This window comes from Lonchura striata, chromosome 11 (assembly GCF_050655825.1).
Source record: "Lonchura striata isolate lonStrDom1 chromosome 11, ASM5065582v1, whole genome shotgun sequence".
NCBI lineage: Eukaryota > Metazoa > Chordata > Aves > Passeriformes > Estrildidae > Lonchura > Lonchura striata.
In genome coordinates, this window is record NC_140713.1 from 15,365,661 (window position 1) to 15,386,417 (window position 20,757).

At 53.4% G+C, this 20,757-nt stretch overlaps 1 protein-coding gene across 4 annotated transcripts; it reads left to right on the forward strand.

Annotated features, from left to right (window-relative positions):
• The first annotated feature begins 1,551 nt into the window (after positions 1-1,551).
• On the forward strand, positions 1,552-20,134 carry IRX5 (iroquois homeobox 5). Of its 4 annotated transcripts, XR_014957746.1 has the most exons (5): positions 1,552-2,222; positions 3,466-3,871; positions 4,124-4,873; positions 15,413-15,571; positions 17,787-20,134. XR_014957746.1 is itself a non-coding variant. In XM_085589253.1 (4 exons), the coding sequence occupies exons 1-4, from the start codon at positions 1,974-1,976 to the stop codon at positions 17,831-17,833; spliced, it is 1,452 nt and encodes a 483-aa protein (XP_085445379.1). In that variant the 5' UTR covers positions 1,552-1,973; the 3' UTR covers positions 17,834-20,134. The 4 variants fall into 4 exon arrangements, 3 of the variants coding, with proteins under 3 accessions (XP_085445379.1, XP_085445378.1, XP_021410693.1); XM_085589253.1 differs by lacking the exon at positions 15,413-15,571; XM_085589252.1 differs by lacking the exon at positions 17,787-20,134 and having other exon boundaries at positions 15,413-17,780.
• The last annotated feature ends 623 nt before the right edge of the window (positions 20,135-20,757 follow it).

A 20,757-nucleotide genomic window follows, 5' to 3' on the forward strand; every position in this document is an offset into this window, starting at 1 on the left:
GGCCGGGGGCGGCAGCCGCGGCCCGCAGCGCCTCCGCGCGCCGTCCTGTCAGCGCCGCCTCCGGACTCCGCCGCAACCGCGCCCGTGCTGCCACCGCCCCTCCACACCCCGCGCTGAGGGACAGCTCCGCGGGCCCGTGGAAGGAGCGGAGCGCCCGCCGCCGGCGGGGAACAGCCAGTCATGCGCCGGGCCGGCCGGGGGCGGGCCTGGCGGGGCCGCGGCCTGATGGGTACTGTAGTGCAGGGCAGGGGACGGGGGTGACCCTGCTGCACGGCCGGGAGCGCCCGCCCCCCGCCTCGGCCCTGCCGCGCCCCCCGAAGAGAGCGGGGACAGCGCGCCCGCCCCGCCCGGCCGGCCCTGCAGCGCGGCCGCTCGGCGAGCCCAGCCTGCGCCGGCCGGGGCTGCGGATGCTGCCGCCGGGACCGAGCCCGGAGAGAGACGGAGGGAGGGACGGAGAAAGCGGGGCGGTGCCGGTGTCGCCTCCACGGCGACACGGGGAGCTCCTGCCCCGGCCTGCCCGTTTTAAAACACACCCCTGCTCCTCGCGTCTCCGCGTACGTCCCGCGGGGGAGCGCGGCGAGAGCATCGGGGTCGGGAAATGCAAAAGTTACAAAATAAAATAAATTCTGAAAATATAAATTGCCCCCCTCCCTCTACCAAGAAAGGTACGGCGGATCCCGATGGCCGGGAATCCGCGGCCGCTGGAACAGCTCCTTTCCTCAACCGCAAGGGAAAAAAAAAAAATGCGAGAAGGGAATAAATCGGGATATGTTTCTATTGGGAAATATATCTGGTGGAATCACAGGAGATTACATCTTCTGATCGGCAGGGATTTATCCCGGTTCATATGGTTTTAATCTGCTTTCGCCTCGACCCTTCAATGAGCCGAGGGCGGGGGGAGTATACCCGGTGTGTTCCTTAGATCCGCGGGCAAGCCCCGGCTCTGAGCGGTGTCTGCGGACCCATCTCAGCCCCCTCCGCTCCCCTCGGACCGCCCGTCTCCTGCGGCCGGCGCTTGGAAAGACTAAATCCGAGCCCTCCGCGAAGCTGATCCCCGCTCCTGGCCGGACCCCGCCGCCGCTCCGCCCGCACAGCCGCCGCAACAGGTCCAGTGGCGGGGTGGCCCCTGCCCGCGGGAGTGACCGGCCAAGCAGCCCAGGGACAGGGCTGCAGCTCTTCCCCGACGAAAACCTCCTTTTTTGTTAAGAAAATCAAAACTAAGCACCACCAGTCCGCCGTATATCCCACCTCCAGTGATTTAGCGGAGGGAGGGGCAGGGGCAGAGAGCACGAGGAGGAGTGGCTGTGAAGAGGGGGAGCCGGGCCGCTAATAAATCTTATTAAAGATCTATTTTTTTTCATATACTGATTGGCTTGCATTCCGGCGCAACGCGGCTCCGCACGGTATTTAGCACATGCAGAAAGTTGGAGCTGATCTTAAATGGCTCGGAGGTGACTGCAATCCAGGAGCCGGCGCACTTGAGCCTCTGAGCGCTGGGGAGGGCCAGGGAAGCGCGGAGCCCTCCCGCTGGTTGGGCCCGGCCGCGGCAGCCCAGCGGGGTCCTGCCAGTCCTTCCACTGACAACACCCCGCGAAGGAGGAGCCTCGCCGGGCCGTGCTGAAGGCGTCAGGAGCTGCAATTTCCAACTTAGCATCTTGGCAGGACCCTTCGGAAAGCGAGAGCGAGGAGGAAGGGAAAAAAAAAGCCCCCCAGTGCAAGGGGGAGAGAGAGAGAAAGAGAGGAGGGGGGGAGGGAAAGAGGGGAAAGCAAGGGGGGGAGAAAAAGGAGGAAGCGGTGCCCCGCTGCAGGCGAAAGCGGAGCAGCAGCCCCGGCGCAGAGCAAGGTGCCGCCTCTGCCCAGCTGGCGAGGGCGGAGAGGCGCCCGCGAAGCCCCGGCCGCAGCCGCCCCAGCCCGGCAGCGCGGCGGCTCCCTCCCGGCGCCTTGGGCTCCCGGGTATATGTGCGCGCCTGGCCATGTCGTATCCTCAGGGTTACTTGTACCAGCCGTCAGCGTCCTTGGCTCTCTATTCCTGCCCGGCGTACAGCACCAGCGTGATCTCCGGACCCAGGACCGATGAACTTGGGAGATCTTCTTCGGGCTCCGCTTTTTCCCCTTATGCCGGATCTACCGCCTTTACCGCCCCTTCCCCGGGTTACAACTCCCACCTCCAGTACGGCACCGACCCGGCCGCCGCTGCCGCCGCCGCCTTCACTTCCTACGTGGTAAGAGCAGCCGCGGGCAGCCGACACCGCGCCGGGCACGACGGCATCCCGTGGGCGCCTGTCCCCCCCTCACGGGCCTGCTTTTTGTTCCCATTTTATTTTTGAGATCTCGGGGACAAAAGGGAGCGCGGCTCCCCGCCTCGCCGCCCAACTTTCCCGCATCGCCGCCGTGCCCTGCCTCACACTGTTGCTGGCGGCAGCGGCGGGCAGGGCCGGGTGCGGGGGGAGCCGCCGGCACGGCCCGGGTGAGCAGGACCAGGGCAGGCGGGGACCGGTTTCATTCCCTTAGAAAAAAAAATTAAATGTATAAAAAAACACCAATCATAGTTCTGCAACAATTAGGTTGTTGTGATTGAAAAGGGAACGAACTCAGAACGGGTCGGCGATGGGAGAAATCCGGGTGATAAATCCAGGCAACTTTCCCCTGCACGGCGATAATTGGGCTTAAATATTGCAGAGCTCTAATCCCATGGCCGCGAGCTGCTCCGCGGGGCTGCGCGGGGAAGGGAAGGGAAGGGGAAGGGGAAGGTAGGGCACTGCGCCGCCGTGCGCGCCCGCGGGGCACCGCGGGGCCAGTCCGAGTGCGGGACATCCACACCGCAGAGCTGCGGCCACAGCCAACGCCCCTCAGCTACCCCCAAAAACCGGCGACTTTGGCTCAGCTTCTCCTCTATGTTTAGGGCAGAGTTTTACAGTTCCTTCTTTCTTTTTTCTGTATCCTTTTATTTTCCTTTGCCTTTTTATTTTTGCCCTTCTCACCCCCTTTTTATTTTTTTTTTTGTTTGTTTGTTTCTCTTTTATCTTCTTCTCTCTTTTCTTCTTCCTTTTATTTTTTCCTCCTCCCGTCCCTGGGCAAGGAGGAGCGGCCCAGCCAGCCCGGCCGCCTGGGCCCGGCAGGTTGTCTGCCGTGATCGCAGCGCGGGGGAAAGGCTCCGGTTCCCCTGCCGCTGTCCGCCCCCACGCCGCGCTGCCCACTTGCTTTTCCGCGCCTGCATTTGGGGGAGAACTGCTGGATTGCTGCAGGCAGCCGGTGTTCTCCGACTACGGGCCCCGGAGAGCCCCCAGGGCCCTTCCTCCCGGGAAAGAGCCCGGAGACAAGCCGGGCAGGGCCCGGCACCGGGGGAGAGGCGGCGGGGCGCGGGGCAGGGGCTGCGGGCAGGCCCTGGTGTTGCCTTTGCCCTGTCATTGCCGCCCCGCGGCCGCTGACCTCGCCCCGCCGGGCCGCTCTCCCCTCTCTCCCCAGGGCTCGCCCTACGACCACACGCCGGGCATGGCTGGTTCCCTGGGGTACCACCCGTACGCGGCGCCGCTCGGCTCCTACCCCTACGGGGACCCCGCGTACCGCAAGAACGCGACGCGGGACGCCACAGCCACCCTCAAGGCCTGGCTCAACGAGCACCGGAAAAACCCCTACCCCACCAAGGGCGAGAAGATCATGCTGGCCATCATCACCAAAATGACCCTCACCCAGGTCTCCACCTGGTTCGCCAACGCGCGGCGGCGGCTCAAGAAGGAGAACAAAATGACCTGGACCCCAAGAAACCGCAGCGAGGACGAGGAGGAAGAGGAGAACATCGACCTGGAGAAAAACGACGAGGACGAGCCCCAGAAACTGGAGGAGAAGGGGGACCCCGGAACTCCGGACACAGGTAGGACAGCGGGCTCGGCCGGGTCACGGCGGCCGCGCCCTCGGGGCTGCCCCGGGCCGGTGCGGTGCGGCGGTGGCGGGGCGGCCTGTTCCCCCGAGCATGCAGCCGGGGCGGGGGGAGCCGGCGGGCAGCGGAGCGGGCCTGGCCACGGCGGGGACCGAAGGGTGGGCGGCGAAGTGGGTGGGCGGGTTTGGGGGCGCAGGGCGAGACCGAGAGCTGCCCCCCCACCCCTGTCCTTTCTCCCCCTACCAGGAGCGGCGGATCCCAAGGCAGCGCCGGGCTGCGAGCGCCTCCAGGAGTCCCCCGGCCCCCGGGAGGCCGAGAGCGGCCTCAGCGACTCGGATTGCAAAGAGCTGGCGGAGGAGCGGCTCGACGGGCCGCCCGTCCCCCACAAGGCGCCCGGCGCTTCCCCGCTGGGACCGTGTCCGGCGGGCCGCGGGCCGCCGCCGGCGGGCGGCGAGGAGCCCCCGCCGTACCGCCCGCCCTCCGCCGCCGCCGGGCCGCCGCACGCCGCCGACCTGCACCCGCTGCTGCCCGCCGCCACCGGCGCCTCTGTCATCCACTCGCCGCAGCAGGCGGCCCTCGCCAAGCCCAAGCTCTGGTCGCTGGCCGAGATCGCCACCTCGGCGGACAAGGCTAAGGAGGCCGGCGGCGAGGCGGCACCCCCCGGCCCCGCCGTGCTGGGCGGCAGCGGCCCGTCCCGCTCGCCACCGCGGCCGCGCTCGCCGGCCGCGCAGTGCCCCTTCCCCAACGGGGCGGTCCTGCCCCGGCCGCTCTACTACACGGCGCCCTTCTACCCCGGCTACACGAACTACGGCTCCTTCGGGGCCCTGCACGGGCACCCCGCCGGCGGCCCCGCCGCCGCCGCCCCCGGCGCCCACTTCAATGGATTAAATCAGACTGTCCTCAGCAGAGCCGAGAGCCTGGCAAAAGACACTAAAATGATCAGGAGCCAGTCCCAAGTAGACCTTTGCAAAGACTCACCTTACGAACTGAAGAAAGGTATGTCCAACATTTAATATCGGCTTCTCCTCCCTAACCCCTCCTGGGACTGTGGTTTTGTTCCTTTCTTTTTTTTTCCCTTTTTTTTTTTAATTTATTTGAGAGAAATAATAAATTGCTTTGGCAGTTATTTTTCCAGTACCAAAAGAAAAACAAAACAAACAGAAAAAGACCAGCTCCCCGCTCCCTCCCAGCACCCTCTTCAAAAGTTTATAGAGTCTATTTGAAATGGCTGGGTGGAAATCGCCCAGAAATGTCTTAAGCAAGTGAAAAGCAAACGAGTGACACACTCTCTCACACATACACAAAGAAGAAAGATTTGTATTAAATCTTATTCTGTATATTTAATGTAGCTTTTTTGTATTTAAATTGATAATACAGTATCTTTGAAGTAAATTATGAAATCAAGACAACTGTACAGGTATTAATGTTGTTTTCGTAATATAAATATATACATTTCTGTGTCTTTTTCCGAATTGTTTCATAGTTTTAAAATATATATATACAAGTTTAATTTAATTTTTTATGCCTATTGTTTTTTTTCCTTGGGTGTGAGTTAAACTATAATGCAAAAAAGAGACAAAAAATGAAATAGGTTATACGTATTAGATTAAAAAAAACCCCAAACCTGCAGCCGCCTTTGTAAAATGCAAATATTTAATTAAAAGAGATTTTTAACAGAATCAAAACCACTCTCTTTTTGCAACGGGCAGATATGTGCATAGCTGCAGAAAAATAAACGCATGTCTTAAAAGAGACGCGGGGCTCCATTTAGGACCTCACAGTGGTACCTGAAGCCTTTTTGGAAGTGGCAGGAAATTTTTAAAAGGTCGGGGGGCTCCGGAGCCGAGAGCCTCCCGCGGGGCCAGGAGAGGCGAGCGGCGGCGGCAGCGGGACGGGGCCGGGTGCGGGAGGGACGCTGTGTTCCCAGCGGTGAAGGCTTAAATCAGGCCACGCACAAAAGCACTTGTTAGAAACACCAAATCGAAGCGCAGTCCCATCTTTTAACCTAATTACTTCCAATCAGTGTCGTGTTTTATGCAAAGCAATCAGCTGGTGAACTTTGCTAATGAGTTCGATTTTCTGCCAGATTTAGCCCGCGTCGCTGCGGCAGCGGTGCTGCGGCGGCAGCCGGGGCCGCCGACTGCACGGGCAAAGGCGCTCGGTGCGGCGGGGGCCGCCCGCCGCCCCTTTCCCTTGCCCCGCTCCCCAGCCCCGCTGTCCCCGGCCCGCGGTTGGGGCGGTCCCGGCGGGGCCCGCGGGCGCGCAGCCCCGCGCAGGGCCGGCCGCGGGCGCGGTGCTCCCGGCGCTGGCAGGTAGGTGTCACACTCGGCCCGGGTTTGGCTCCCGCCGCCCGCTCGGCCGTGCGGGAGTCCCGCGGGGCCGCGCTCCGCTCCGCGCCGAGGCCGCAGCGCCGCGGCTGATGGTGGGACGGGGGCCGCGCCGCCGGGCAATCCCGGCCACCCGAAGTCCCTTGGGAGCGAGGACAGAGAGCGCCCTGAGCCCCCTCCGCCCGTTCTGCCGCTCCACAGCCCGAGGCGGGGGGAAGTGGGTCCCCGAGCGGATTAGAGGCTCCCCAGCGCGGAACCTCCCCCCAAAAGTCAGTTCCCGCTCGGGCGGCTGCCCGAGCAGCCCGGTGCCCTGCGCAGAAATAACGGCGAGGAGTGTTCCACAGCCGGCTTCGGGAACCGGTCCCTCCTTGTCCACTGTGGATTTTGGGGGTGTCAGCTGTATGCTGACATCGACACTGCTGATGTGATAGGAGTATGACTGGGACCTCTGGGGCTGGTGCCGAGACACCCCTCCGTTTGCTTGGATTTTTTTTTTCTTTACGAGCCAAATAATTATTTTTTAATCTCTTCAACTTTGTCAAACCTATTTATTAGCTGTAACAGGTTTATTCATGCATACTTATATTTTACGGGAATTTAAATAGTAGTTTGTATTTTGAGTTTTAAAGATGCAGTCTATATTCCCTTGGTTATACTATTTTTTGTAGCCAATCTGGTTTAAAATCAAAATTGTTTCAACTGAACGTGCAAATAATCAAATACTCCTGGGATAATAGTATGTTATTTTGATATTTTATTAATGATAAATGATTTTTTAAAAAAACGCTCGAATTCATCCGTTGGATATGTCATTTCCAGTCGGTGAGACCTGCAGGAAGGCGTATTTTTCGCATAGCAGTGAGTTTTATTGGACTCACCTGCCTTGTTTAAAACGGGATAAAGTTCTGGCGGCAAGGGGCAGGGTAGCGCTGGCTCGGGTAGAATCAGCCCCGATGTGCGGGGCTGGAGGCAAAGCGCCGCGGGCCGCCTCTCTCCCGGGCTCTGCGGGCCGCGTCCCCCCGGCGGAGATCGCCTCCGGCGGAACTCGGGGAAACTCCCTAGCGCCCTGTGCTAGAGGGAGCGACAAAGCCCCTCAGGACCGCGCTCCCGAGACAACAGGTTCCGCGGAGGAACGACTAACCTAAAATAAATAGGTTTCAATTATTCATCTAGCTTTTTTTAATTGTCGTGCTACCTTTCCACAGCTGATCTTCCGATCTCTGAAAAAGCTATTTTGCAAAGCAGCTTAGGAGCTTCGCTCGTTCAAAAGCCCTATTCCTTATACTCAGGGCTATTCTGAATAGGTCTATTAGCGCTCTCAATACGGTTTTCGTTTGATGTATAAATTCCTAAGGGAATTAACCGTTTCCTTTAGGTTGCAGCCCGTCGCCTATTTTAAACCATAACTATTATTGTAGCCCAAACGATTTCATACAACAATTTTATTCATCACCCTTTTCCCCTGCCACAGGAGATATACTGTATAGCCATTCTTTAACATAAGCACGAATTTACCAGTTTCTTTCCCGTAACAGAGTAGGGGGGAGGGGGCAGCGTTTGTCTTTTTTGCCTCTGGCATGTTAATTTGTTTAAAAAAAAAAAAAAAAAGAAGAAAGGATAAGGATACCCTAAAATAAAAATAACGCCTGCTGCCAGTTAGAGCTGCCGTAGGTTACTCAGGAGCAGCCCTCGGAGCAGCCGGGAGCGACTCTCCCGCTGGGAGCGGAGCCCTCCCGGGGCGCGGGCAGGGCCGCGGGCTGCCCCGCGGAGGTTTGGGGCGCGAGGGCTCCGCTGCCGCTCCGAAGCGCCTTTTGGGCAGGTGAAGGGGAAGAGCGGGGCTGGCGGTGGGGTCCTCCAGACTGGGCTTTCATCAGCTCTCCTGGCAGCAGGTGCTTGCCCAGGGGTGCAGGTGGGAACGGCTCAGCCTCCGCTGGGCGCAGCTCCGCTCCCGGAAGAAACCGCTCGGCCCTTTCCGTGTCCACTCCCTCCCCTCTCCGTCCCGGGCCCCACGGCACGGCCCTTGATGGGACGGGGGCGCCGCGACCCCTATGCCGCCCGCCTCGACGGCGCGGGTCGAGCGGCGCAGGTGGCAGCGGGGTGCAGCAGAGGGGCCGCCCTGTCCCCCAGGTGACAGTCCAACATCCCCCCCAAAACCCTCCAGCGCGGCCGACAAGCGTGTTGGCGTGGCTGGCCCGGCAGGACCCACGCGTGGGGCCGCAGAAACAGCTCAGTCTCCAGGTCACGTCCGCGGACCGAGGATCCGGGACCCTAGAGGAGACAAGCGGGGGCTCCCGGCGGAAAGCGGCAGCTCGCCGGGCAGGGAGCGCAGCTCGCCTCGGGGAGCCGGGGCGACGTCCCACTCCTCGCCCGTCCCAGCCAAGCGCCCTGACCCCGGGGAAGAATGAGGCTTCCCCGGAGAAACCCGGGCAAGTGTCCCGAGGTCAGCCATGCCCGTTCCTGATGGGCCTACCCACACCTCAGCGCGCCCGGGATGACAGGACCGATCCCAGGTGGACTGCGAGGCCAGGGCTGTAGCCACTGCCCCCATCCATCCCATCCACGGCAAAATTCTCTCAGTCCTGGAAGCAAAGAGACAGAGCTGGGAGTGCGGTCCAGCACAGCCCCCGAGCTCCGGCAGGGATCCCCAGAACCTCCAGCCTCGGTTCTCAATTGACGAGACGGAGGGGGAGAGAGGCGAGGAGCCTGGCGCAGCCCTGCTGCTTCCTCCTTCACGCTTAAAAACAAAACAAATCCTAATTTAGACCCTCAACACCCCGGACCGTGTTTACATCCCCCCCGCTGCTCTCCCCGCGAGTGTTGCCTTTCCAATTGTCACGATTAACCTACGGGGCTCCCGCTCGGCGCGGAGCCTCCGCGGCGGCCGGGACGGCGCGGTCGCGTCTAATTGGCTTATTGGACCTCCCCCCACACACCTCCCCCGCCCCGGCAAGAGGTTCTGAGCAGCATCTTGCCGTGCCTAGGAACTACGTGAAAGCCCCTTCACCAAGAAAACACGGGAAATCACACGGTCAGCAAGTTTAAAGAGACGAATAAAAAATATCACAGGGGTTTGCAGTAGGGAAAAGTACAGGAACTTCAACCCAAAACTGAGATGACTTTAGGAAAAACAAAAACAAAACCAAAAAAACAAAACAAAACAAAAAAAAATCCCAACCACAAAACCTAAAAGAAAACAAAGGAAAACTCGTCCGCACGGCCCGGTCCGGCCGGCGCCCAGTGCCGGTGCGCAGCCGCGGGTATTCCTCAGCCGGCGGCGCGGTGCGGTGCGCCCGGCTCCGCAGTGTTCCGCCCGCCCCAGCAGCGGCAGCCTGGCTCGGGGCAGGCTTGGAACGGCACGGGAGTGCCGGGGAGCCCGCCCGCCCTCCCCACCATCCCCCTCCCGCTCCCCTTTTTCTGTGACCTGCCACGATTATTAGTAAGGACATCTGTGGCTGGCAAGGGAACAAGTGTTACCAAAACCAGAACCGGCTGTTTTTCCAAATGAGCAATATGTTAATTCCTCATCCCCCCTCTGGTTTCTTTAAAACCTGGCACAAATACATCAATGGCGGAGAATAAGGAGCCTTTGCAGAGAACAAGTGCCAGTTTTGAATTTACCTTTTGTGTGCGCCTCAGATGCAATCTTGAGGCATTTTTTCCCTTCTCTCCCACAGAAAAAGAGTGTTAATCTGCCCTATCTTGGGACCCAAAAGGATTGGAGTGGAGTAGATATTCACTGGAATCACATAGGGGAATAAGGGTCTTGCTTTATTGAATCATCAAATCCCAGGAATGAAGCTCTTAATTAATTATGGGTGCTAAAAATTCAGGCCAGCTGTTTCTTTTTACTTGGCTCTGACAGAGAAAGACAAAGTCTACATCGAGATCTTCTAAGGCGCATTCAGCATAAATCAGCGCCCTCGGCGGCGCTCCCGGCCGCGGCGCGACCCGGCGGTGACAGATGGCGCATTGTCCCCGCATTCCTCCACCGCGCCTCCGCGGGCGCGGAAGCGGTCGCCCGGCGGCGCGGCCCGACTCAAACCGGGGACCTTTCTCTGCCGGGGAAAGGGCTCGTCCGGGACCGGCGAGGGACGAACGGGCCGCGTCTGGCCGAGGTGCCGGCCCTGCCCGACGGGGCGGCCGCGGGAGAAGCTCCCGCGCAGGCTCTGCCTTTTCTTGCCCGAGAGCGCTCCGCAGGCGCCTCCTCCGCCCCCGGCAGGCCCAAAGCGCCGTTCCCAGTCCCCGGCCCTTCTCCGAGGCTGCGGCTGGAGCCCCGGCACCAAAGACCTCCTCGGTTTCCCTCGCTGCACCCAGCACCCTCCGCGATACCTCCATGGGACCACCTAACGCTGGCGCGAGGGACACGGGGTCCCCAACATGGGCGCTTCTACTTTCCTCCCGAAGGCAGAAGCGTTTCCCTGCGCGGCCGCCGAGTCCCCCGAGGCCCGCAAGGGGCAGGAGGGGGCGGGGGTCGCAGAGGCGCGGAGAGCCGCGCAGGCGGTGCGGCTTCAGGGCCCGGCCGCGGCCCGCCGGTCACCTCCGTCCCAATCCCCGCCACCCTCCCCCGCTAAATAGCCGGTACTCAACGGGAACAACCGTGCTATTTTCATGGCCAGTTTGCAGGCGAGAGGCGCCCGTGGCGGATGGGGCTGCCCGAGCCCCTCTCGCCTCCTCCTGCCCTTTTTTGTCAGGGAAATCTCTGCCGGTTCACCTCGGCGGGGCCGAACACAGGAGGCTGGTCATGGGGTGCTCAGCGACTCCCCGGGGTCGGACCCCGCCGGGCGCTTCCAGCCTCCTCAGCCGAGGATCTCTTCACCTCCAACTACCAGAAAATAAATGTCCTCTGCACGGCGTTACTCATCTGTTATAATTAGAGCATGTGCGAACTCGCAGCGTGCCGGGAGCCCGGCTCGGGCTGATGCAGGCACTTGTGCAATAACCACCTCTTTCTGCCGTGGCGGTGCTGCGCGGGCAGCCCGGCAAGGGCCGGCTGGGGCCGCATCCTGCCCCGGGCCGCATCCTGCCTCGCACCCGTTCTGGCTCGGCTCGCCCCTGCGTCCGCGACGGGAAGGGAGCGGCGTCGTCCTGATACCTCTTTTCCCCTGAAATTGGCTCTTATTTGCCTAAAGCTAACCACAGACCTCTCCACGCTCATGGCTGATGGATGCAAATGTAAATGTGCACTTATTTAATTGGATCAGGTCCCAAGATAAAAGAGATAAACGGCTCCCAGTTTGCCAAGTTATTTTCAGAGGCATGCAGCGATGTGTGGAGAGAAAGTTAATGAAGAGGAGAAGAGTCACACTGTACTTAAAATACCTCAGGTCTAGACTCGGGGAGAGGGAAGCATCGAAGTCCGCCGCGGCGGACCGGCGGGGGGCTCCGCGCCCGGGCCCGCGCAGCCCCGCGCAGCCCCGCGCAGCCCCGCGCAGCCCCGCGCAGCCCCGCGCAGCCCCGCGCAGCCCGGCTCGGCGGGGCCGCAGCTACCGCACGTAGCGCCTCACCCAAGCCGCGGCGGGCGGGGGGAGGCTGCGCCCTACGTGGCAATTAATGCCCTTCCCCTCTTCCCTCCACCAAAATTGTTCTCCGTTACTGCCGTCTCCTCTTGTTCCTCCCCGTGTTGTACATCCGTATGCATGAGACATTAACAGACGGTTATTGATACAAACATAGTTTTTGTTGCTAAAGGCCTTCCAAAACAAATTCTCCGGCTGAATGCCAATGTATGCATGTTGGCTGGTGACAGCTGATTAGTGAAATGATTTACGGCCAAGTTAAAAAAAATGATACTGTCAAAGGCAGCAATTTGAAAAAAAGATAAGACAGTACAGCCTCAAGGCTTCCCACTGTAAAGCCACCCAACAAATCTAAACCTACACTACAAATACCTGAAACACTCAAGGAATCAATTGGTCGCAGATTAAATACAGTCTGTATTCTGGCTCGCCCTGGTAATCTGTAACTCTCCACAGGAGCAGCCCCTCAATTTATGCCTTCAGCCTCACCTGCGGCAGGGCTGCCTCCTGCCCGAGCTGCCCTGCCGGCCTCCCAGCACCCCTGCAATCGGAGACTTAGGCCTCCTTTTTGTTTCAAGACTTTTTCTCTCATTAATTGATTAAAAAAATCCCCCTTCCCTCATTTCTCTGTAGCTCTTCTTCATAAAGAAAGCTTTTGCTCTGCAATAAAGTAAGAGACTTTGATCCCAGATCATCCTCTTAGGCCTTCCAGCTGAAATCAGCGGAGAAACTATGTGGAGTTATTGTTCGCACTTGCTGCACTTCTGATTCAGAAAGGGCTGATTTATTAGCTTGTCAAGGGAAGCATTGTTCAGGAAGGCAATCAAAAAGCACTTACCTAGCTAAACTAAAATTACTGCCTTTTCAGTGGCTAATTTGTATAACTCCCATGGAGGAACTTGGGTAGTGTTTGATGAGGCATAAAATGATGATTAATGAATTTATTGGCCTGCTGCTCATCAAATAGGAGTAGTATATCTTTCCTCTATTGGGCGTTGGGTCTAATGCTACATGTCTGTGTAAAGCAAGTCCAATATGATCTCCTTTTTAGCCCCCTTTTAACCCCCATGACCTGAAGAATATCACCGTGTAACAGAGGCAACATCAGGGGACTGCAAAGACAAAGAGCCCATTTGATAAAACGGTAAATGAGAAACGCCAGGAAAGTTGCTGCAGGGACAGATCTGCTCAGTTTTCGGCTTTCAATCACTTTGACTACTGAAGTGGGAAGAATGTAGAAACTAGATAAGGTGTGAGAAGCAAAAAGAAAATGATAAACCAATTTTAACTTTCATAAAGGATCCAGCCAAACAACTTCATTGCTACTTGAAAGAACGAGCGAGCACGGGAAGTGCTGGGATTCCCGAGCAATCAGGCATGCTGCAGCACCTCACCACCCAGCTGTGCATGGAGACACAGGGAAGATTCCCCCAAATTTGCCATATCCAGGGCCAGTATGTAACCTGCTTGGTACTCTGATCAGATTTGGTGCAACCATTTTATGTCCTTTTTCCTCCACTGAAACAGCTTTCTCCTCTACTCGGTGTTTAATGCTTGAATCACTCTTTTGGGGCTAAGGGCTTCTGAGAGAAATTACTTACTTTCTCCCTTTTAATAGCCCATACTAAATTACTTGTGATTAAGTGCCCACCTGGATACACATGTCACTTACAGGGTATCTTATGCTCTACACATTGCTGCTTTGAACAGGTTGAGACCACCAGAAGATCAGAAATGTTGCTGACATTTTCAAAAACTTGTTAAAATAAGTTTGCTTGAGATTTGAAGTCAGAGATCTTTCCAGGAATGAATCAATTTAGCTCTTAGCTTCCATGCACAGCTCCCCATTCCTGCAGCTCTGAAGCTTGTTGAGAGATCTGCAGCTTGCACGTCTCCCAGTAAAAATGCACATGCTTTATCTGGAGCCTGTTGCCAAAAAGACAGCATGTCTCATTACCTTTAGAGGTTTCTCAGAAGTACCCTCAGGTCTGTGTATTAGCAGCCCACCGTGCTGAAGACTGAGAAGGTGCAAGAACATTTTGCAGAACTACCGATGTGATCAACACTTGCTAGATGATGTGATGTTCCAGGCTCCAATAAGGCTCAGAGGAGCAGGAAATGGTAACGTGGAGGTACCTGGCAATTCCAGCAGCCTGTCTTCCCTCTCTGCCCCTTCCCTTTGTGCCTCTGCGTGCAGAGCCACAGCACAGCCTGCTCTGTGCTCCTTCAGAGGGGAGTCACAAAGTGAAAGCAGCCTGTAGATGATTCTTCCTTTTGCTCTCTTGTGTTGCAATGCAGTCTCTTCTGCATTTTTTTCTTTCCATGACCTGTTCTGGGCTGTGTTAGATGATTTTTCTGGAAAGCTGCTTGGGATTTGACTCAGTCAAGTCTAGATCTCAGCCCAGGATGGCAGGAGAAATTGCTCTCCTTAATTTTAAGGGACTTTAGCTCATGTTTTCTGAGAAATTCTAAAATTCGGCTGTTCCATATTAGATAAGAACTGTGATTTAAAACATTCTTATTTGCAAAATACATGGTATGTAACATACCAAGAATTGTTCATTTTCCAGATCTGTTTAGAAATAGTTTCTGGGATGGTAAAAGGAATATACTCCTGACCAATCTTTAGTTCATCAAAACAAAATTTTCCTGAGACAACACACTGGCTTCCTTGACAAAAGGAAAAAGGCACCCACCTTATGTTAACAAGATCAGAAGACATTTATTTTAATTCTACCAATTGGTATTTGTCTGAGACACTTTTAGCTGAAATGATCCTCTGGAAAATAATGTTTATAAACATCCTTGAACAAATAGCACTCTCCTGACACAAGCCTACCATCAATGTACCTCTCAACAAGTTTTATCTACAAGTCCTTGACTTGTGACTGCTTTTTCAAAGGCTCTCTGTTCATTAGCAATTTAAGGTCACTTTAAGTACTTGTGTCATGAACACATAGCACAGCCGTAAAATATATGTATTAAATACCAGCTGAATTAATATAGGGGTTTATTTTCCTCCACTTGGCTCCCCAAAGCAACATGATCTTACACTCTGATGAAAAAAGACATAGTTCTATTTGCATAATTACAGCAATATTGTAAGTCTTTAGTGCAATAGACCTAAGAGGCCGATTTATGATTAAATATGTATGGCTAAAAGTTACCATGCTGGGTAGTGTGCATAGCATTAGACAATGACAGTTTTGGGACATAATTGCTTTAATGTGGGCAATTAAGACTAAGTGCATGTGATTTTAGTGTCTGCCCTACATTCCTCTGAATGATTACAATGATCAATACACATGATTTGTAAGTCGCTTCCTATTGATCGAATGGTAAAATGTTTGACCTTCCTTTGAGGAAGTAATTTGCTAAATTATGACACCACGTAAAGTCTTTCTTGGTTCAGAGGTGAGGGGTAATGGTGCTCAGAATTTGAAAAAAATAAAATAATTTCACCCCCTTTCCTGAAAGTCAGTCTCTGTAATGTCTCCACCAATTTGCTGACTTCACCTGTGCAGGGAGGAGTCTGGCACATTTGTCTTTGAAACTAGGGAAAAAACAGGAAAAACTGAATTGCAGACTCAGTCTATCTTTGCAAGAAACCCTCTTCATGAACTTTATCTGTTTATTTTATGCCAAATCATGATGAAGTTCTTGACCACAACATCTCTGTTGTTTGCAAGCAGCTGGAGAAAAACGTGCAGCAGCAAAGCTGGGGAAGCGGAGCACACCGTGAGTGCCGTGAGCAGCTGGGACACGTGGCAGGGCTTCCTGGGCTGCCTGCCAGGCCTGATTTAGCTTTGCATGTACAGTACCAAATAGCCTTTGCTATATCACATTAGCAGGTACGAAAAGCAAACCAGCAGTGTTCATGAAAACACATTAGCCGATGAACAGTAACTTAGTTACAGCTGAGGACCTTCCTTCCCTGCTAGCATTACCATCCTAAATGTACACAGTTGCAAATTAGATCAATATTAGTAGATACCAAGGCACTGAGATGTGTCCCATTCCAGGAGTTCACAGAATCACAGAATCAGCTAGGTTGGAACAGACCTTTGAGATCATGGAGTCCAACCTATGACCAACCAGACCACAGCACTGAGTGCCACATTCAGTCTTTTATTAAACACAGGCACAGTGACTCCACCATCTCCTTGGGCAGACCATTCCAATGCTTATTCACTCATTCTGTGAAGAACTTCTTCCTAATGTCCAGTTAAAACTTCCTCTGGAGCAGCTTAAGGCCGTGTCCTCTTGTCCTGTTGCCGGTTTCCTGGGAGAAGAGGCTGCCCTGACCTGGCTGCACCCTCCTGTCAGGGAGCTGTAGAGAGTGATGTTGTCTCCCCTGAGCCTCCTCTTCTCCAGCATGAACATCCCCACCTCCCTCAGCCACACCTCACAGAACCTGTGTTCTAGAACCTTCACTACTAGCCTTGCTGCCCCTCTCTGAATGTGTTTGAGCAGCTCCATGTCCCTCCTGAACTGAGGGACCCAGAACTGGACACAGCACTCAAGGGACAGCCTAACCAGTGCCAAGCACAGGGGAGGAATCACTGCCCTGATCCTGCTGCCCACACTATTCCTGATACAGGCCAGGATGCCATTGGCCTTCTTGGCCATGGGGACACCCTGCTGGCTCATGTTCACTCTGCTGTCTCATCTCCATCTCAGAGACAAGCCTTCCCAATATAATCCACTCTTCCTGCACTAACACTCAGCACCAACATGCTGCCCTCACCATGGCCAGAACACACCAGCGGGCTGTGCAAAGTTGCAGTTGCCTGTGCAGATCAAGCTTAAAACTTCAGTTCTTCTCCACCTTACCCAGAACTGGGGCATCCCCAACCTCCCGTGCTGTGCTCAACCTCCCCCTTCCCCCAGCTCCTGCCTTCCCAGTCCCCTGCACTCCAACCTAGGTGAGGAAAGTAGCTGGAGCACAGCTACAACATGCTCACTTCCACACTGCTGGCAAAGGAACTATAATGGACTAGGAGGACACTTAAAAATTATGATATGGAAGATGGAAGATGAAAACATACCACAAATCATGTAGCTAGCAAGAAACATCCTATTTACTGGCTGTTGTGCCAAGCACACACACCGTAACACAATGTCCCACTGTTATATCCTCTCCGTAAGGAGAAGACAGCATCAAAGAGTTCATAAATTTCCTAAAACAGCAGTACTGAACAATGAGTTAAACTACAAAGCAGTTGGAATTCCTGGTTAGAAAAAAGTTCAGTCAGACAAAGGGCTGAGTTGTTGGAAAACTGAAGGTAAATCTGCTTGCCAGATCTAAGGGGGCAGGCCCTCCTGGAGCTCACCAGCCACTGCTGAAGCATCCTTGGTGCAATTCCTTTTCTTTCTAACTAGAGGTGGTGCTTGTACACCAGTTACAGACAGACTTTCTGGGATGAACAGGACTGCTCTGAAAGTCCACCCTTCCCCACACCTAACTCTACACCAGTCCTATGCCAGGAGTGAAGTGTATGACTCCAAACCATAATCATCTTGTATCTAGATTTTGAACGTTCCTTTTGGGTTTCTTCCAGGGTCTTAATGACCCTCAAAGAGACTTAAGGTTCCCCAGATGTTTCATTTTTAAGAAATCTTACAGACTAAAGTTGTTAAGGCTACGCAGTATACTATAGTCACTCTTAGCTGCATTTAAAACCCCAAACATATGACACAGCCATGGATTAAAACTAAATAAGCATTTTCTTATTCATGGTGTCATTCCCTCAGTAGTAATCCATTCTCAACATGCAACTAGTGCTCTAGCCTTTGGTCCCATTACTGGATGACCCAAGTTGAGGTAGCTGGTGATTATCACTGGATAAGAGGACAAGAGGATGGAAAACTGGTGGTGGCAGTACTAACCAACTGTTAAACATGAGAAGCCCCAGGCAGGGTAACTTGCTGCTGAGAAAGTTGTTTATGCTCCATTTTGGAAATTTTCCTAGCACAATGTAATCAGACAGATGTGTTTCCATTACTTTTCATTTAAACTAATTCTTCTTTGGTGACCTCCTTTTTTTTTTCTTTTTTTTGAATCAGATGAGTGGATTTACCCTGTATTTGAATTGCATGTTACTATGCTTTAAAAATGTACAGAGACTGAGATATCCATCATCTCATAGAGACTGCATATCATCTCATGATGATATCCATCATCTCATTAGAGGCTCCTTGAGGAATCAACACGAGAAGGTGAAAGCTGCAGACCAAGGCACAGGAGCTGCGTCAGTAAGCACCCCTACTCAACCCATCCAGATAAATCTACTGGAGGAGGAGAAGGCAGAGAGGGATGGAAATGCATCTCTGACAAGCACAAGCTGCAGCTGAGCTGCAGGTTGGCACGGGGGCTGCAGAAGGCACAAGGGTGGTGCTGAAGCTGGGCAGAGCTTGGCAGCCTGGGCCCAGTCACCAGGTGTGAAAAGCAATGGCCAGAGAGACTTGGGGGGACTCCTGCCATGGGCACAAGTCCAGCAGAAGGCTGGCAGCCCCCAGCACTGGCCAGGGCCTGGGTTGAACAGGAACCACATCCCACAAAGCAGCTTAGGCCGCCGCTGTGTACAAGAAAAATCTGTGTATAATCAGCAGGGTACCAACCTGCTGGCTGCTGGCACAGCTGTGCACACCTGCAACAGAGAGCCCCATGGATCACTGAGGGAGGCCTCACTCCCTGCCACTGAACCACACCAGTGGAGAAGCCAGGAAAACTCCACAGAGCAGCATGGAACAGAATGTGACAGAAAGACATGTTTGTGTTGTGGTCCCACCCATGATGGGGAGATAGGAGGTAAAAACTGGCTACTTCATCTCATTCTGCCTCTTTTCATTGTTTTTCTGTGGGTAAAACTAGGATTCACACACCCCAATAGCATAGTTTTCTCCAATTTTTATCTTAACATTTTTAAATATTCTGTGCACTGGAAATCCTGACCTTCAACTGAGAATTAAGCCATTGGATATTCTTTGTTCAAACTCTTCAGCTATTGAGGTCAGATGTCAAGATTTACAGTTTAAAAGATAAGAGCTGCTGCCATAGTTTTCTCAGAATCTTTTCCCTGGGGAACATGTTCCCAGGTTTCATTTGGCCTGAACCTCCAGGCACTGCCTATGCTCCTTTTTCCCATTTTTTCCATTTTTTCATAGGCCCACTACATAGGTTCCAAGCTGGAGGTAGCATCTGCACCCGAGCTGGCATCTGGCAGGGATTCAGTCACCTAAAAAGAGGCCTCTGGGGCATCTTAGATTCCTCTGGGACATGCAAGCTATTCCTATAGGATCTCTGAGAGGCCTGCACTGGGGCAGCATGGAGGACAGGGAGGTACTGTAGGGCACCTCAAACAAAATAAAAAAGTGTGAGTGACTGAATCTCAGCCCTAAAGACGTTCATAGTCCCCAGCAAGAAAAGGCACTTTACGACATTATTCATTTTCTCCCCAAATCAATGCCTAAAACAAATCAGAGGATTGACACACTGAAAGTGCTGATCTTGCTCTGCTGCCTGTGAGGAGAGCCCAGGGTGAGCCACAGGCTCTGCTGCCCCTGAGGAAAGCCCAGGGGACATTCAAAGCCAGGTGAGAGGACTTCCCCCAAAACTACATACAGATGTGCCTCTCCCTGCTAGTTCCCTGACTTCAGTGATCTGAGTCTAACAAAACCCAGATCTATCTCCTGTAAAAATATACCTCAGTTCTTCCGAGTCTACAAAAAATGTTTGTGAAAAAAACAATCACTTATCAAAATTCTTACAGTCCAACTATCTCTAAGACATAGATTTAAGTACCACTACAAAACACAATTAAATTATACAGTGGTTGCTATAATTAATGAACAAAACCCTTGCTTAAAATTTTACTTACATTGCAGCTTTACTCATGAACACTTCCCTTGCTTTTCCATTGAAATATTTATGGAATAAGATAAAAATCCATGACCCTTACTCAGGAATGCTTATAGCCACATACTTCGCTTTAAACATAGAGCCATTGAACTTGATGAGACTTCAACACACAACTAAATTGCACAGTTCAGCCTGGACTGGTCCCTCACACAGCACTTTATGTAGGGGATTCAGATTCAAAAATCTGTTTTTTTTAAGGTGTGAAATAACACCAAATATATGATTAATCAAATGACTGCATCAAAACTAGTTTTTGCCCAACTAAATTACTAGATAAGATGAGAAGAGAAAAAGGGAAATATTAAAATATGTCAACATAGGAATGGAAAAAGAGAAACTTTAAAAGCAAAACTAGTAGCAGGATTCATGGTATTCTCCAAGTTCAAAATGTAACTGACACATTTCTTTGTTGCTGTTAATTGTGTTTTGCCTTCATATTAACTGCATCTCTTTGATGAATATTTTTAAAAATAAAATAATGGTTATCACTCAGGCTGCTTTGAAGTACTTCTGAGTTGAATGACTGGTAGCATTTATTGATTTCATAGTGTGACACTAGAAGTTTTGATATGGGATTTTAAAAAACGATATTTGAAGTTAAAAGAAGACATCTTGATTAAAGCCAGAACAAATTGTTTGGCTGAGATTCAAACTCTGGTTCACATGCCTTTCCAAGTTTGTAGATTCACTTGCTTGCTAGGAAAAGCCCATATGCTTTCAATGGAGGAGCTCAAAATTCATGCCATGGAAAGGCAGGAAACTGCTTCAAAGTTGGGAACCAATGGTCCAGCTTAAACCCTAAGGGAAGAATACACTCATAGACATTAGATATAAGAATGAGGTAGAAAGGTCTTGTTTAAGGAGTTCAGTTCTGAGACACAGACAGTGTGACCTTGAACCAAACCCCATATTCTTCTGGCCCATGTGCAAACCATTGATAATATCATTCTCATCTTCTCCTGGGCAGGGAGCTGTGAGGATGAAGAGCAGCTCTGTGGTGCTGTAAGTCATTGTGCTGCCTGGAGAGATGAGCTGTTGGGTCATCACTTCAGGTCTCAGAGAGACTGTGATGAATGCTACAGATCTGGTGGGTGCAATCACTCCCTGCCTGCAGCC

Bases quoted from the DNA above. Each gene is read 5' to 3' on its own strand.
- IRX5 (XM_085589252.1), top strand. From the start codon at position 1,974: ATGTCGTATCCTCAGGGTTACTTGTACCAGCCGTCAGCGTCCTTGGCT. The intron at 3,872-4,123 runs GTAGGACAGCGG...TCCCCCTACCAG, and splicing joins CCCCGGAACTCCGGACACAG to GAGCGGCGGATCCCAAGGCA. The intron at 4,874-15,412 runs GTATGTCCAACA...GTTTGCAAGCAG, and splicing joins ACCTTACGAACTGAAGAAAG to CTGGAGAAAAACGTGCAGCA.